Genomic DNA, 18,751 nt, shown 5'->3' with positions numbered 1-18,751 from the left:
TGCCCTAAAAAGACATCTCATAGGCATTCAACAAATTCACTCTTTTGGAATTCATTTCCATCCTGATTTTCCCAATCTACCTACATGTTAAAATCTCCCATGACTATCATAACATTGCTCTTTTGACATGGCTTTTCTATTTCCTGTTGCAATCTGTTGTCCTCAACCCAGCTACTGTTGGAAGGCCTGTATATAACTGCCATCAGGGTCCTTTTACCCTTGCAGTTTCTTAACTCAACCCACATGGATTCAACATCTTCTGATCCCATGTTACATCTTTCTAATGATCCAGAATAAAAAACAGAAAGTGCTGGAGAAGCTCAGAGAGTCAGGTCAGATCTTTGGGAAAAGAGGTCCAACTTGAGCCTGAGGGAAAAAAAAACCTCATCCAAATCCTGGGCACATTGCAGCCTTCTGAACTTCATATTGAATACTACAACTTAAGTTAACTTAATTTGTATCTGTATCTGTTCTCCATCTGTGATATTGGCCTGTTGTATCTGGTTTTGACTCTTTTTTTGCCTCTGGGAGTGGAGGACAATCTCAGTCTGATTTGTTGGGGCATGTCTTCTTCCTCTGCATTTCATAAACACATTCTTTTGTCTATCTTCTTTGGTCTGTTATTTTTTCTCTTTTCTGTTCCTATTCACTCACTGGCCAGGCAACCTTGCTTACTGCATATCCCCTATTGTCAGTCAGTTTATCCTATCAGAGACATCCCCTTCTCCAACTACCCCTGCTGCTTAAGAAGCTTCTTTCGTTTACCTCCCAGTTTTGATAAAGGTTCTTTGATCTGAAACGTGAACTACCTTTCTTTTCCCACAGATGCTGCCTGATCTGCTAAGTATTTGCAGCATTCTGGTTTAAACTATGTCATTGTGTATGCTGCTAAATCAAAAACCACGTCAGATGCTCAAGGGTGACTCATTCTGGGAATTGCCAATTTGAATTTTTGGAGTGATGCAAAACGATTTGGCAATGGTCCTCACATTTCACTCTAGGTTGTCAATCTTCAGCCATGTGAGGCTGAAAATGGCAGATTTAACAACTGCGTTTGGGTAAAAACTTCAGCGCTTCTTGCAATCAACGACCTGTCTTCTGGATTTTCTATACCCGCTGTACGTACACAGTGCCTCGCCCAGTCTGCGTAGGAACTATGCATGTTTATTGCAGTGAGTCATCTCTGCGGCACTTGCTCACCAGGTATTATTAGTACCATGACAAGATTGCATAATGAAATGCTCCAAACCTACAGAGATTACAATGACATTTTAAAGTGCATCTCAGATGACAAGTCATGCTCAGTTTTGGTTCCCAGCTTTCAGATTGAATATCCATGAATTGGAGGCTGTTCTTTGAGAGCAACAAGAATAATCCCTAATATAAAAGAAGAACATAATTCAAAACTTTGTACTTCTGGGAGAAATCATTCACAGGAAGCTTTACAGAAAAAATAATCAGACTCTTTTCCTGTGATTTTGTTTATTGGTAATTCACGTCAGAGACCAATCAGCTAGAAGTGAAATTGGCCTGAAATTAAGTACTTTAGACAGGCAAAGCAAGTGTTCTTTTCTCACCCATGACTTGTTCTTACTTATATCTCAGATTGAAACCTGCAGAAACTCTTATAAAGAGGTGGTGATTAATAGTTCACCTTTTATGTGTTCAATAAGATGACAATATATTTCTATGAGGAAATTGCAGACATTAGAATTCCACACAAGTAACAAGCATTCTCAGGACTTGTTTAAGATGATTAACCACAGAGCAATTCTACATTAATCACTCCTCCAGCTCCTCCTTATTTAACTCTTCCTCCTTTAACTTCCAAAGAGCACCAGACACTTTAATCACCCTTTCTTGCTCCAAATGCCTATCTGACTGCTGAAGGGAATGTTGCTTTTCAGTGGGAACTGCCTGGGTGAGGTTCATAGGAAATGCTGAGGAGGGTGGCTTTTCACTAGGCCATGAAGTGTGGCAATGACGCAACTGAAGGTGCATAGAGTAGAAAAAGGTCGAAATTTTCATTTAAAAGCAAAATGTGTAGGCTTGAGGAATAGTCATAGTCATAGTCATAGTCATACTTTATTGATCCCGAGGGAAAATGATTTCTGTTACAGTTGCCCCAACCAAGAATAGGGTATAAATATAGCAATATGAAACCATAAATAATTAAATAGTAATATGTAAATTATGCCGGATGGAAATAAGTCCAGGACCAGCCTATTGGCTCAGGTTGTCTGACCCTCCAAGGGAGGAGTTGTAAAATTTGAAGGCCACAGGCAGGAATGACTTCCTATGACGCTCAGTGTTGCATCTCGGTGGAATGAGTCTCTGGCTGAATGTACTCCTGTGCCCAGCCAGTACATTATGTAGTGGATGGGAGACATTGTCCAAGATGGCATGCAACTTGGACAGCATCCTCTTTTCAGACACCACCGTGAGAGAGTCCAGTTCCATCCCCACAACATCACTGGCCTTACGAATGAGTTTGTTGATTCTGTTGGTGTCTGCTACCCTCAGCCTGCTGCCCCAGCACACAACAGCAAACATGATAGCACTGGCCACCACAGACTTGTAGAACATCCTCAGCATCGTCTGGCAGATGTTAAAGGACCTCAGTCTCCCCAGGAAATAGAGGCGGCTCTGACCCTTCTTGTAGGCAGCCTCAGTGTTCTTTGACCAGTCCAGTTTATTGTCAATTCGTATCCCCAGGTATTTGTAATCCTCCACCATGTCCACACTGACTCCCTGGATGGAAACAGGGGTCACCGCTACCTTAGCTCTCCTCAGGTCCACCACCAGCTCCTTAGTCTTTTCACATTAAGCTGCAGATAATTCTGCTCACACCATGTGACAAAGTTTCCTACCGTAGCCCTGTACTCAGCCTCATCTCCCTTGCTGATGCATCCAACTATGGCAGAGTCATCCTAAAACTTCTGAAGATGACAAGACTCTGTACAGTAGTTGAAGTCCGAGGTGTAAATGGTGAAGAGAAAGGGAGACAAGACAGTCCCCTTTGGAGCCCCAGTGCTGCTGATCACTCTGTCGGACACACAGGGTTGCAAGCACACGTACTGTGGTCTGCCAGTCAGGTAATCAAGAATCCATGACACCAGGAAAGCATCCACCTGCATCGCTGTCAGCTTCTCCCCCAGCAGAGCAGGGCGGATGGTGTTGAACGCACTGGAGAAGTCAAAAAACATGACCCTCACAGTGCTTGCTGGCTTGTCCAGGTGGGCGTAGACACGGTTCAGCAGGTAGACGATGGCATCCTCAACTCCTAGTCGGGGCTGGTAGGCGAACTGGAGGGGATCTAAGTGTAGCCTAACCATAGGCCGGAGCAGCTCCAGAACAAGTCTCTCCAGGGTCTTCATGATGTGGGAGGTCAATGCCACTGGTCTGTAGTCATTGAGGCCGCTGGGGCGCGGCGTCTTCGGCACAGGGTCGAGGCAGGACGTCTTCTACAGTACAGGAACCTTCTGGAGGCTCAGGCTCAGGTTGAAGACATGGCAAAGTACTCCACATAGCTGAGGGGCACAGGCTTTGAGCACCTTGGTACTGACACCATCCGGTCCTGTGGCCTTGCTTGGGTTGAGACGTTTCAGCTGTCTTCTCACCTGTTCAGCTGTGAAACCCACTGTGGTGGTTTTGTGTGGGGAAGGGGTATAGTCATGAGAGCAGGGTGGGGGACTGTGAGGAGGGGAGAGTGGAATATGTGTTGGTTGGGGGTCGATGACAGATGAATCATGTGGGGGATGGGCAGGGGCCACAATGTGAAATCTGTTAAAGAACAGGTTAAGTTCGTTGGCCCTGTCTACACTGCCTTCAGCTCCTCTGTTGCTAGTTTGCCGGAACCCAGTGATGGTCCTCATCCCACTCCAGACCTCTCTCATGTTGTTCTGCTGGAGTTTCCACTCTAATACTATCATGAAACTTAGGAAAGCTCCATTCGATAAGATTAGGTCAGATTGGGAAAAGGAATTGGGCTTTATTATTTCAGCGGACGACTGGGCACATATTTTACAACTAGTCAATACTTCCTCTATCTGTTCCAAACATTCCCTAATTCAATTTAAAGTTTTTCATAGAGCACATATGTCTAAAGATAAATTAGCTCCTTTTTATTCTCATATTAACCCTCTTTGTGACAGATGTCATGGGGAGATAGCCTCCTTAACTCATATGTTTTGGTCCTGTCCTACTTTGGAAACCTTTTGGAAAGACATTTTTAATATTATTTCAAAGGTATTGAATATAGATATTTCTCCCCATCCTATTACCGCTATCTTTGGATTACCTAAAATTTCCAGTAATCTTTCCCCTTCAGCCCGTAGAATGATTGCATTTCTTACTTTAATAGCGAAAAGATGTATTTTACAACATTGGAAGGAGATTAATACCCCAACTACGTTCTTTTGGTTTTCTCAGACGATACTATGTTTAAATTTAGAGAAAATTAGAAGTCATCTTTATGATACTTCAGTTAAATTTGAACAGACCTGGAGACCTTTTATTCAACATTTTCATTTAATGTAATTTTTTTCCTCTTTGCCCATATTTACATTCCCTTCTTGCTTTTTTAACTGTTTTTAATGGAGGTCGGGTTTGAGGACGTGATTGTTTTAAGTTGTTTAAGTCTACTTGTTACCTAGTTAGCCCATTGCTTTGCTTTGCTTTTTAGATTAGTTGCACGGTGGGTTTTTTGGGGGGTTTTTTCTTCTCTTTACTGATATGTATGGAAAATTAGTATACTATTATATTACCTTATTATTTTATATCTAAACTGCACTGTTTGTACTAACTTTTTTTTGTGTATTAATATCTCTTGCAAATTTATATTGCAACAGTGTCTACATGGTTTACTTTTTGTGTGCTAATTTAATAAAAAGATTTAAAAAGAAAGAAAGGAGTTTCCACTCAAGCTTCCTCCTATACCTGTCTTTAGCCTCTCTGATCCTGGCTTTCAGGTCCCTCTGTACTGCCCTCAGCTCCTCCCTATTTCCATCTCTAAACGCCCTCCTTAATGTCCTTTGTTACCCATGGCTTGTTATTTGAATAACAAAGGACAGTTCTTGTTGGAACATTGCAGTCCACACAGAAGTTGATGTAACCAGTGATGCACTCTGTGAGCCCATTAGTATCCTCTCCATGTGGCTCACAGAGTGCCTGCCAGTCTGTCACCTCAAAACAACCCTGGAGTGCCTCCAGAGCTTGTCTGGGGCCCTGAACCTGTGGGTCCCCTGAGGTGATATACTGCGTCCGGTGCTCCCGATGTGGCCTTCTATATATTGACGAGACCCGACGCAGATTGGGAGATCGTTTTGCTGAACACCTACGCTCTGTCCGCCAGAGAAAGCAGGATCTCCCAGTGGCCACATATTTTAATTCCACATCCCATTCCCATTTTGACATGTCTATCCACGGCCTCCTCTACTGTAAAGATGAAGCCACACTCAGGCTGGAGGAACAACACCTTATATTCCATCTGGGTAGCCTCCAACCTGATGGTATGAACATTGACTTCTCTAACTTCCGCTAATGCCCCACCTTCCCCTCGTACCCCATCCGTTATTTATTTATATACACACATTCTTTCTCTCTCTCTCCTTTTTCTCCCCTCTGACTATACCCCTTGCCCATCCTCTGGGTTTTTTCCCCCCTCCCCCTTTTCCTTCTCCCTGGGCATCCTGTCTCATGACCCTCTCATATCCCTTTTGCCAATCACCTGTCCAACTCTTGGCTCCATCCCTCCCCCTCCTGTCTTTTCCTATCATTTTGGATCTCCCCCTCCCCCTCCCACTTTCAAATCTCTTACTAGCTCTTCCTTCAATTAGTCCTGACGAAGGGTCTCGGCCCGAAACGTTCACTCTTCCTGGAGATGCTGCCTGGCCTGCTGCGTTCACCAGCAACTTTTATGTGTGTTGCCTGGAGTGCCTCATAAGCCTCTTCCGTCCATTTCCTCGCTGTCCTCGACATTGCAGGTTTACTCTTCACCAGAGGCATGTAGCAGATTACCTGCAGATTAAACTGAATTACCTGCCAATCATTTATGTTTCACGCTGACAGACATCAGCATTCTTATTTTGCTGTTAATGTTAGCAACTGATAAAAACCAGCGGAATTTAAACTGCCTGCCCAGTATTCTGGAAGATTAGTCCAAATACTCTGCCTATGCAAGAATCTTGTCCTAATGATCATTGACAGGTACAGGATAGAAAGTAAAATAAATAAAAATGGTTGGTTTATAATTATATTCATTTCAAGGAGTAGTACTAAACAGCAAATCTCAGCTAGTCATCAGGGGGCCACAGAAATGAATATTAATACATATTTTTGTTCTAATTGAATCCATCATGGACATAGTTCAGAAGGACTAGGGTCAACAGCTAGGTTCCATGTAAAGATTAATGAATGTGCAACTTGTAATTTGCACAGCCAATATTAATATTTTAGAAACTTCTCAGGAGCTATGGTTAAGGCTTAATTTGATGTAACTCTGTGGTGTTCATTATCCATTTACTGTCTAATAAACGTGTTTACCTGCCTTTAGCTCAAATCTATTGAGATGTCATCCTGAGGAAAGCATGTGGGGGAATATTTAGATAACCATTAAGTTAAAATTGATGACTAATAATTTTTGATTTGGCTTGTGCACTCACTGGAAATTACAAAATATTTCTAGAGGTGAAGTTACATTCTAGGATATGAAGAAGATATGCTTCAACGTATGCTTTGAGGTGCCCAGTCAACAGGGTTAAGGATATTCCACTGCCTTCACTTCACCTAGTAGATGCAATTAACCGTGAGAAAAATCATTTTAAAAATATTATTTCTTCAATAGAGAAACATATCTTATAACAAAACGCTGAATTTGAATTGTGCACATGCCTGAAAATATATATTAAAGAGGCAATAACCAGGGTTGGTAGAAGAAGGAAGAATTTTGTAAGTTTTAAACTCTACATAATACAGGCCTAATCAATTTATCTTCATGCAACAAAACCACTATTCCTACCAAATCAGTCTTGTGAGGTTTTGCAGTATTTCCTTAGTTGCAAGCATATTCCTTCTCAAGTGAGGAGACCAAAATCGCGCACAGCAGTACTGATTTGGTCTCACCAGCCATATAGAACTACAATAAGACTTTCTTATTTAGTACTCAAAACCAAGTCATAAAAGCTCTCATTAGCCCTCTTAAAGAACTTGCTGTATACTCCTGTTTGGCAGTTGCTCTGACTAGTGGGAACATGTAAATAAATTAAAGGTGGCAACCATGACAGAAATGGTGAAAATGTGGTTATTATGGGGCTGCAGGAGGTCAGGGACCTATCTTGCATCATTTGTGTTAGGGCGGGGGGTGGTAAGTTGGTAGAATGGAAGTCTAAGACTTCCCAATAAGAAACAGTAGACCAGTCCCTTTGTTGTTCCATATAGAGACTAGAAAAAAATACGTTTAAATTTAATTCCTTGGGCTTCTGACCTATGATCCACCTTACGAGAGATTTTGTCTACTGGGGAAAGAGCTGAAATCATCCCCTTTTTTGTAAGATAGCAGTCCTCTCAGGCATCCATTGGAAATTGCATTCTGCACCTTAATTACTGCATTGGATACTATCTGCATATTTAAAGTAGGACCCTGCTTCCTTCCTGTCTATTTCCTTTTATATTCAAGAGCAAAGATAAGTGTGGCAACATCGATAATAGGAGATTGGGCTAGTGGGAAAATACGTCTGATTTCTCATTCACACTCAGTAGCAACAGATAAACTTGGGTCGTGATTTCTGAATCCAGGAATATTATGCACTATGTGCTCCGCTTTTGACAATAGAAAATGGTCACATGGTCTGTGACTGAAAGAAGAGGGTTTTCATTACATAAAGAACTGCAGAGTTGAATTCTAAACTGCAATTACTCAGCACCTCAGCCATGCATTGTTAGTTGATCTGTAAACAAATGTCAACTGGTCCAAATAAAAACTTCATAATGGTAACTAAATTCTTTAGCACATTGAGAGCTAATTGCAGGCATCAGTAACTGACAGCTGATATTTCTTATTTTAAACAGAAGTTTCTATATGCCAACCATTTTAATGAACGTTAAGAGCTTAAAGATATTAACATTTAGATTTATAAATAGCGTGTGTCTAATGTTAACTACACAACGCATTGTGTCTTCTTAATACTGTATATATGCAATAATCTTGCATAAGTCATGGATGGGTTAGTTTAGAAAGGAAAGAGATTTACTTGAACTACTGCATTTTTAATTATTAGAAATATACAGAAAATTGCAATTGGTAATTACCTGTGTATTTGGATAAGAGTAGTTTGCCTTCAGGTGAAAAATGAAATAAACTACAGATGCTGGAAATCTGAAACAGAGACAGAAATAAAGTAGTCAACCGGCTAGGCTGTATTTATGGAAAGAAAAACAGAATTAACCTTTCAGGTCATTGACCCTTGTATGCAAATTTATTATGGAATGATATGTAGGAGAATGTTTACTGCCTTTTCTGTTGTTGTTATGCCTTCAGCTGGAGCAGCAGGAAGCTGAAATGATAATTGGCTCAAGGAGTTCATTGTTTCACCATTTAAAATCACAGGAATAGGAAGACTGTCCCAAATCCAAATATATGTTGTTAAGGTAATTAACTACTGTCATCTACCCTGTGGTGTAGGTAAATGCAAAGGAATCAAGGAGGCCAGGCAGCATCTCTAGGAAGAGGTACAGTCGACGTTTCAGGCCAAAACCCTTCGTCAGGACTAACTGAAGGGTCTTGGCCCGAAACGTCGACTGTACCTCTTCCTAGAGATGCTGCCTGGTTTGCTGCGTTCACCAGCAACTTTGATGTGTGTTGCTTGAATTTCCAGCATCTGCAGAATTCCTCGTGTTTGCGGAATCAAGGAGGTGTTGATTGACATATAGGAAAGAATTTACACAGTGGTAGTACAGGGAAATAAAGAGAGGTGAAAGGGACAGATGCTGTTTGAGTTCAGCATGGATCCAGTGGAACTGAAATTGGTTTATTACTGTCACATGTACCGAGATACAGTGAAAAGCTCGTTTTGCCTTCTGTTCGTACAGATCAAACCATTACACAGTGTGTTGGGGAAGTACAGTACAAGGTAAAGCAATAACAGAATGCAGAAAAAAGTGTAACAGCTCCAGAGAAAGTGCATTGCAGGAAGACAGTGAGGTGCAAGATCATGAGATAGGTTGTGAGGTCAGTTGTTGTTTTGATGTTTGTTGTGTTCTGCCAATGGGCACGCTGAGGTGGCACTGGAACGCGTGGCAACACATGCAGGCTGCCTCCGGCGCTCTCTCGGGTGTGTTGTTCGTTAGTACAAACAATGCATTTTTCTCTATGTTTTGATGTACATGTGATAAATCAACTTAAATCTTGAAGAGTCCATGTTATTGTACTAAGGAACCATTCAACAGTGGGGTGGAAGCTTTCCTGAAGCCTGCTAGTATGTACTTTCAGGCTTTTTAAAAATCTTCTGCTTGATGGGAGAATGGAGAAGAGAAAATGTCCGGGCTGGGTGGGGTCTTTGATTGTGCTGGCTGCTTTACTGAGGCAGCGAGAAGTACAGACAGAATCTGTAGGCCAAATGGTTTCCTAAATCATAATAACTAAGTTAGTATTGAATGAGGAGAAGGCTCTGGAGCCCATTGACCCGACCGCTATGGGGTGACAAGATTTGTAACTGAACACATGAACACCTGGTCCCTCAACACCAGCTCCATAGCAAAGAAAGCCCAGCAGCGTCTCTACTTTCTGCGAAGGCTGAGGGAAGTCCATCTCCCAGCACCCATCCTCACCACATTCTACAGATGTTGTATTGAGAGCATCCTGAGCAGCTGCATCACTGCCCGGCTCAGAAATTGCACCATCTCGGATCACAAGACCCTGCAGCGGATAGTAAGGTCAACTGAGAAGATCATCGGGGTCTCTCTTCCCGCCATTAGAGACATTTACACCACACACTGCAGCCGTAAAGCAAACAACATTATGAAGGACCCCACGCACCCCTCATATAAACTCTTCTCCCTCCTGCCATCTGGCAAAAGGCACCGAAGTATTCGGGCTCTCGTGACCGGACTATGTAACAGTTTCTTCCCCCAAGCCATCAGACTCCTCAATATCCAGAGCCTGGACCGACACCAACCTACTGCCCTCTACTGTGTCTATTGTCTTGTTTATTATTTATTGTAATGCCTGCACTGTTTGTGCACTTTATGCGGTCCCAGGTAGGTCTGTAGTCTAGTGTAGTTTTGTGTTGTTTTTCACGTAGTTCAGTGTAGTTTTTGTATTGTTCATGTAGTCCTGAAAAACGTTGTCTCATTTTTACTGTGTACTGTACCAGCAGTCATGGTCGAAATGACAATAAAAAGTGACTTGACTTGACTTGAAGTGTCGTAGGGAAGGAGAATCAGAAACATACCATTCTATCTCTCCTGCCTGCTCCACCTTTCAATATCATGTCTGATCTTATTCCCTCAGCATCACTTTCCTGCACTAACACCACGTGTTTCTTTTAATATCTACAAATCTATTGATCTCTGTCCTGAATAACTCAGTAGCTGAGTTTCCACTACCACCTTGGGCAGACAATTCCAAGGATTCCTACTCCCTGAGAAATACGCCATGTAAGATTTTGAAGTCAGTTTCAGGCCATTTCCTGTAATTGATCCAAAAGGTGCATTTAATGTCTGAGAAATGTATACAATATACATCCTGGAATATATAAATCTCATTTACATCAACATCAGGAAAGCCTTTTACTTCTTGTGAGGCACCTGCTGAGCATAAACAGCTTTGTTGGGAACTACTGCTGATACTTGCCTTCACAGATTGGAGCTTTGGTTGTGATAGGGGAGAGGACAGAACTACCCTTACAATTCATGTTTCAACATGTGATACTACTGCTGTCTTTAATGATAGCTGGCATTCCTCTCCTTTCTTGGGATACACATCCAAGACCCCAGTGCACTGGTGACAGTAGCCATTTGGTTCTCTGGATTTCACGTCACCACCTTGGAAACAACCGCAGGCAGTCCAGGACTAACTCCTGTTATATTATCAGCATCTGTTCCTTGGAAACAATTTTCATCTAAAGCAACGCACATAAAATGCTGGAGGTACTCAGCAGGTCAGTCAGCATAAATGGAAAAGACTAAACAGTCGATGTTTCAGGCTGAGACGCTTTATCTCCATCCTGATAAAGGGTCTCGGCCTGAAATTTTGACTGCTTACTTTTTTTCATAGATGCTGACTGACCTGCTGAGTTCTTCCAGCATTTTATATGTGTTGCTTTGGATTTCCAGCCCGTGCAGACTTTCTCGTGTTTGTAATTTTCATTTCATCCACACCCAGTCTTTTATGTGTCACATCTATCGCCCAGTTTCTGTGATCCTAGCTGCTCTGTAGGTAAGAATACCATTATCCTCGGCAAGTTTCCTTTGGCAGAAAGTTGGTTACGATGAACAATCTCAGATTTTATTGTAATCAGTTTGAATTTGCATCAATCCTGTAATTGTTCATATCATAATCCATCCAAAAAAGAGTGCACTTTCTTTGAAATGGTTATTGTCACCTTCAATAAAAACTGTTCGAAAAGCAGCTTCTGTGAAATAATTACCACATTGGTAACTAAATGGCATGGATTGGGGGAGATTGCAGGAATACAAGGAATAATGCAGGACACTTTAATATCACAACACAAATGCAAACTCAGCCGTATGACTTTACACTTAATGGATCAACAAATATTGCTATGTAAACCAATGTTCTAATTCCAGGAAAATGCAAGCTGCTGAGAAAAGAGTTGAGAATCCCTTTGTTGGTGATTTCTGACCAGGATCAAACTAGGAACACTTTCCACCAGGTAAAATGATGCTAATTATACTTGACACTTATGTTGAATTAATATTCATACAATTTATTTTTGCTTCTGCTTGCCAAGCAGCAGTCTTGGCCAACTAACTTGGAAACCTGATCCCGGAGCTTTTCCCAGCATTTTCTGCATGTGTTTTGTGTTTCCACATCTACACTGTTTTATTTTCAATTTGATCTCCACACCTTCACAATGTCCCCATAAAACACTGCTCTCAAATATCTGCAATAGCGGTTTGGTCACAACTTTTCAATTTTCCTATCAAACCCAAACCCCTATTGCAGATATTTGGAGCAATAGTGTTTTATGGGAACATTGTTGGTTGGTTTTCTATTTTTACTTCAGATTTCCAGAATCTAGCTTTTTGGGTCTTGACTGAAAAATAAAATCTGGGAACTTGGCTAATAGGTGGCCAATCCAAATCAGCTGTTAATGAAAACTTAATATGCAGGGGGCTCCTGTGACAAATCCCATTTTCCCAGATTCTCTCTGTACCATTGACTTCACAGGGCAATGGCTTCAGAATGTGAATGGACTTCCATTTAATTAGATTTTCTATCTGATAGATTCATTGTCACAATTAGGTGATGATGATCATTTAGTTGTTTAGATTCTCACTATTCTTGCTTCTATCCCAGTTTTGTGGGTTCTGAGGTAGCTGATGGTGCAGATGTGGGAATTGCACATGATTCCAAAGTTGGGTTGTGAGGTTGGTAATAGAGTGAGAGAGTGGGTAGTTTGTGGGTACTACATTTCTTCTGTAGCTTGTGCAGGGGTTTCTTTGTGCTCTTGATGCATGGCCTTGATGTTCTCGACACAATCCTGAATGTTCCTTCTCTACTTTAAGCAGTCGTGGACCAGAGCTTCCCAGGTGTCAGTGGGGATATTGCACTACCTCAAGAAAGCTTTGAACATATCCTTCAATCATTTGCTCTGTCCACCTGACAATCTGGTCCCATAGCAGAGCTCATAATGCAGTGTCTACTGATGGCCATTGTGTGGTCTATGCAAATAGCATGGCCTGTCCCAGAATCACCAACTTCAAAGGAACCAGGTCTTCATTACTGAGGACATTGAGAGGACAATTTTGGATCTGGTGATATTGACCCAGAGGTTCTTCTAAAGTCAAGAATGTGGAATAAACCTGGGCGATTATGGCTGTTCTATTAACTGTTACAAGAACAGAGAAAGGACAAAATTAAAAGAAAAGAAAAAGAAATTTTGGTCATCTCATACTCAGACTAGAGGTAACATTATTCTGGTGATAACAATGAACCTATAACTTAGCCAAATTTAAATGGTGAGACAACTGCTGCAAAAGGAATGAGAAGCTTCTGGAAAATACTGAATCGGTTATACTACAATTACTAAAAAATTTACTGAACGTATATAAGTGATTATATAAAAATTATAAGGGAACGTAGGAAAGTTAAACTACTTTGAAAAATACTAGAAAAATAACAATTCTACACCCTAATCCAACAACAATGACATAGATTTGATTATCCTTCCTTTGAACTTGGAGGATTTTGTGGAGGTGACAATGATAGAACATTTTGTTGCAACTTGAGATGTCTGTTCTAGGTAGTCCAGGTCTTAGAGTTGTATAGGAGGACAGGTATCACTGCTCTCCAATAGCTCATGAGTTTTGTCTGAGGTCTGGATTTTGGAAAGCTCACTTGCTCAATTGACCAAAGGTTGTGCTGACACAATGTCTGCCTTCTCTGAGAAGTGGTTCAACTCTTCCTAAATCTTGGCATGAAAGAGGGCAAGATGATGCAGCAGATCTTTAGAGGAGCTCAGACTTGCAGATGTTGAGGGTTTTCAGTATTAACAGGACTCCTGTTAAAAGTTGGCATAATGTTCAGAATAATCTCACTCACATCACATCCAGAATTCAATCTTTATACCAATGCTGCAATGAGCCCTGGAACTAACTGGGTCTGGCAAAATCCAAAGTGGGCAGGCTGGTGAGCGAGTGTTGCTTGATGGTGCTGATAGCACTGTCAGCATCACTTTGCTGATGATTGAGAGTAGACTGATTAGTAATCAACTGAATTGAATTTGTCCTACTTTGTGTGAGCCAAATGTAGCTGGGCAAATTTCCATATTGTCAGAAGGATGCCAGTGTTGTATCTGCACTAGAACAGCTTGTCTGCTGGTATTACAGCCAAGATGTTGCTGCTCCCATAGCTGAGTTGTATCCCATGATGCCCTTGGTATCATGCAAAATGAATCTAATTGGCTAATGAGTAGCTTCCATGATGGATGGGCCCTCAGAACGATCCGTGATGGATCGTGTATTCGGCAGGTCTGCTGAATAGATTTCTGGATATTTCAGCCTTGTCTTTCGCACTCATTTACTGGATTTCAACACTGATGAAGACGGGGATTTTCTTGGAGTCTCCTCCTCCTCAGCTGTCTAATTGTCCTCCCCCTTTAACGACTAGATGTGTGCAGAGCTTTGCGTTGTAGAATCACTTGTTGCATGCTGTTTCAGCTGCCTGACGAGTATGCCACCATCTGCTGAAGCTTCACATCGTTGGCACCTTGTTTTCTACATGCTTGGCTTTGCTCCTAACATGCCTTTCCATGGTGTTTATTTCACCGGGGTAGCCTCCCGTTTCCTCCACACCCCCTCCCACCCCAGCTTCTCTGTTACAGTTGAGTGAGAGACATACCATGCCAGGAGGTTACAGATTGTAATGATATACACTTTTGCTGCTGTTGCTCCACGGCGCCTCGTGAATGACGAGCTTTAAGCTGCCAGATTTGTTGTGAGTCTTTCTCACTTTGCTTAATGGTATACATGACAATATGGAGATTGTTCTCAGGGTGAAAACGGGACTTTGTCTCCTCAAGGACTGAGGGGTGGTCAGTTTTACCAATAGACAAATGTGTGTGCCACAGGTACATTAGTGAGGGTGAGGACAAATGTATTTATCCTTCATGTTGGTTCACTCACTGTCTGCTGCAGACCCAATTCGGTGACTATATTCTACAGGATTCAGTCAGCGATGGTGCTACCAAGTGTTCCTTTCATGTGGAGGATCACTGATACATCCAACTGACAGACGTTGCTTACCCATCAGACTTTACGTGGTCTGGAGTCAATGTTGAGGATTTACAGAGTTACTGCTTACCAGCATGGTAGCGTAGTCATTAAATGAGCACAATGCTCTACAGTACAGGTGACCTGGTTTCAATTCCTCCTACTGTCTGTAAGAAGTTTGCACATTCTCCCCCAGATCGCATGGGTTTCCTTTGGGTACTCCGGTTTCTTCCCACAGTCCAAAAACCTACAGATTGGTGGGTTAATTGGTCATTGTAAATTGTCCTGTGATTGGGCTAGCATTAAATTGGGGGATTGCTGGCCATCATGGCTTGAAGGGCCAGAAGGGCCTACACTGGGCTGTATCTCAATAAAACTTTTAGACCTCTATAAAGACAACCATATCAGCCTGTTGCATGATCTGTCTTTGGACTATCCCTCCCAATTAGACACCAGATGTTTGTGAGGAGATCTTTGCAAAGTTGCATGGACATCTTTGTTGTGTTTGAATTCAGCACATCAATTAATGCAGGGTGGTCTGTTTAGTTTTATTCCCTTTGATGTAGAGGTTATAATGGCTTACTTAGTAATTTAAGAGTCATTATCATACAGTTTTCTTCCTTAATGATATTCTTTAATGTTATTAGTGAAGCTGATGGGTGTCTACAACAGTCTGGTATCCCTTTAGTAATGGCTAGTTTTGGTGTACAATTCTAGATTATTAACCTATTTCAAAGACCATGGCGGCTGTAGTGGAATTTTAACTTAGATCTGTGGATCATGAGTCCAATTCAACTGCTGTGTCATAACTAGTATAATTTGAAATATGGTAGTCAGATAATTAGTGCTTAACAAATGTCAGTCAGTGGGAGTTGTAAATGAAAGAAACAGAACATTTATCCAGAACTACTGAAGGAGGAAAAAATTGCAGGAAATCTGCAAATATGAACACAAAAGCTAGAAATACTGATGATATATGAATACTGGTCCATGTTACATTGACGTTGAACCCAAAAGGATGCAATATGCTCAATGAGAAGGTGTTGTACATTGAGTTTAGAGTTTCACAGTGTGAACTGTAAACAGGCCCACTGTGAGGAAAATGACAAAGTCTTCAGATAAATGACTTTTCCTTTGTTTCAGGTAGGTTTTAACTTGGTATCCATTGGGCGATAACAAATGAAGAGCCTATTTTACATCTTTCCATGTAAAGTAAAATATAAAACAAATTGCCATTTGCCTTTGACTAGTTTATGCTCAGGCAATGTGGCCTTTAGTTGGTTTTAAAATAGACTCCGCCATATCAAGCAACACACATCAAAGTTGCTGATGAACGCAGCAGGCCAGGCAGCATCTGTAGGAAGAGGTGCAGTCGACGTTTCAGGCCGAGACCCTTCGTCAGGACTAACTGAAGGAAGAGTTAGTAAGAGATTTGAAAGTGGGAGGGGAAGCGGGAGATCCAAAATGATAGGAGAAGACAGGAGGGGGAGGGATGGAGCCAAGAGCTGGACAGGTGATTGGCAAAAGGGATATGAGAGATTCATGGGACAGGCGGCCCAGGGAGAAAGACAAGATGGGGGGGAACCCAGAGGATGGGTAAGGGGTATAGTCAGAGGGACAGAGGGAGAAAAAGGAGAGAGAGAAAGTAAAGAGATCCAGAGCAGACAGAAGACCAGAGCGGGGTGTCCATGAAGAAGAGGAGGGTTGAAGACGGGAGAAGGGGTCATCGGTGGGGGTGGAAGAGTCCTTGCCGAAGAAGTAGGCTCGGAGTTGGAGACGGAGGAAGAAGAGTTCCGCATCATGGCGAACGCGGAACTCGTTGAGGTGTGGGTGAAGGGGGACAAAGGTGAGGCCCTTACTGAGGACAGAGCGTTCTGCCTCCGACAGTTGAAGGTCGGAGAGGATGGTAAAGACTCGGCACGGATGAGAGCTGGGATCAGAGGGGGGAGGGGAGAGCATGGGGGTGTCAGTGGAGAGGGGAGGGTTGGGGTGAGAGGAAGATGGAGCCTCTGAGTACCCAGGAGCTGACGATGCTTGAATTTCCAGCATCTGCAGAATTCCTGTTGTTTCCGCCATATCAAACACACTTCGGTACTTTTACCCTGTTATAGTGGCTTGAGGGCCTTGTTCAATTGTTCCTTTACATATCACACAACTGAGTCAGGATGAAGCAGATTTGAAAAATCCACCAATTGCTCATAAGACTCATGAAAATTAATATATGTCTGCTGTTGCTAATATATCATGAAAAAGAGGTGATTTACATTTCTAATGTTAGTGTTTTGAGAATAAACTTATTATATAGGCATCAGTTAGTCTCATGAGATCATGGATTTGCACCTTGGAAGGTTTCCAGGGCGCAGGCCTGGGCAAGATTGTATGGAAGACCAGCAGTTGCCCATGCTGCAAGTCTCCCCTCTCCACGCTACCGATGTTGTCCAAGGGAAGGGCACTAGGACCGATACAGCTTGGCACCGGTGTCGTCGCAGAGCAATGTGTGGTTTAGTGCCTTGTTCAAGGACACAACACACTGCCTCAGCTGAGGCTCGAACTTGCGACCTTCAGATCCCTAGACCAACGCCTTAACCACTTGGTCATGCGCCAACACGAGAATAAACTACGAATAGACTATTGAGTAGTTTTGGCTTTAGTTTTATTATATTAAAGAACTTTCATTTTTCTCATTGTTCCTAAGTCTTACTGAAATATATTTCCTGGATGACATTGGGAGCTCTTTATTCTTTCAAAACAGAATGTGACATATTGACTTGTTTATACAACATTTTCAGACAGAGAGCAAATGTTAACATTATTATTCTTGGTTTGACTTTTAGGCCACGGGAGATTCACAGAAAGCCAGAAACTCTGCATGCAGAATGCATTGCCCAGGATGAAAGATTTCCATGTAATAAAGCCTGTCATTGCTGATGGGAGAGTGTGCCACATTTATTTTAGCTAAATTAAAACAAAGCCATTTTTTGAAAATTCTTTCTTTTCAGCACCTTCTTGATGTGTAATTCAGGATAGATCGCAGGGGGAGATAAATCTAGGGGCCTTGTACTCTTAACATAGTTCCAATTAGAATTTTTAAAATTGAAATATGCACTTGCTTCAAACTACCATTCCATGAGGAATAATGCTAATTGCCAAAGTGGTGGGAGAATGATAAAATATATTTGTAAATTTTACAATAATCTGAGCAACTGACTGTTATTTTTGAGGAGTTACTTATACTTTCTTCTTGCCTTGTAAGACCTTGAACCTTTAAGTGTATTTTGTCTAATAGGAAGTTGTGCTGTACGTGGTCAGGATGTGCTTAAGCTAGCTTCGATTACTCACAGTTTTTGATGATAGAAGTAATTCTGACCTCGGGCTTTGTATGCTGGGCAAGGCAAACCTGCGTTCCTCTAAGGGCAATGGTTGAGGATTGAGCAGTGAGGTCATTGGGAGTGACTGGGGGTGGGGGGTGGGAGTGTACCTCGGGATTTATAGTAAGAAGTGCCCCACCCATACATACACTGAATCCAAATGTTTACTGTTAATTACAAACTCCCAAGAAACAATAAAGTCATTGTTTATTCATATTTGTGTGTGGGTGATGAGGAGAAACTCTTGCCAAATTACTTGTTTTCCTCCACTGGTGATTAATCCTCAAAATTTGGTGAAGCATTAGCACAACTGAGAACTAACCTGAAATTTGGCCGTGACTCAGCAGAGCCTACAGCAGTTCTTTTCAGTAAGAGTCAGAGGTAATCCTATATAATTTTTCTACTGACGATGGAACATTCTTTAGAGTATG

The 18,751-nt window shown here is 41.9% G+C and overlaps 1 protein-coding gene across 1 annotated transcript in view; it reads left to right on the top strand.

Moving 5' to 3' along the window:
• LOC134348887 (cyclin-dependent kinase-like 2) overlaps positions 1-18,324 on the top strand; it is a 72,004-nt gene extending 53,680 nt beyond the window's left edge. Inside the window, 2 exon segments of the mRNA XM_063052682.1 lie at positions 11,806-11,891; positions 17,787-18,324. Coding sequence (XP_062908752.1) covers positions 11,806-11,891; positions 17,787-17,846 — 146 coding nt within the window. The 3' untranslated portion in view covers positions 17,847-18,324.
• The last annotated feature ends 427 nt before the right edge of the window (positions 18,325-18,751 follow it).

The sequence above is a fragment of the Mobula hypostoma genome, chromosome 7, assembly GCF_963921235.1.
Source record: "Mobula hypostoma chromosome 7, sMobHyp1.1, whole genome shotgun sequence".
NCBI lineage: Eukaryota > Metazoa > Chordata > Chondrichthyes > Myliobatiformes > Myliobatidae > Mobula > Mobula hypostoma.
This window is presented reverse-complemented; position numbering and strand designations above follow the sequence as displayed.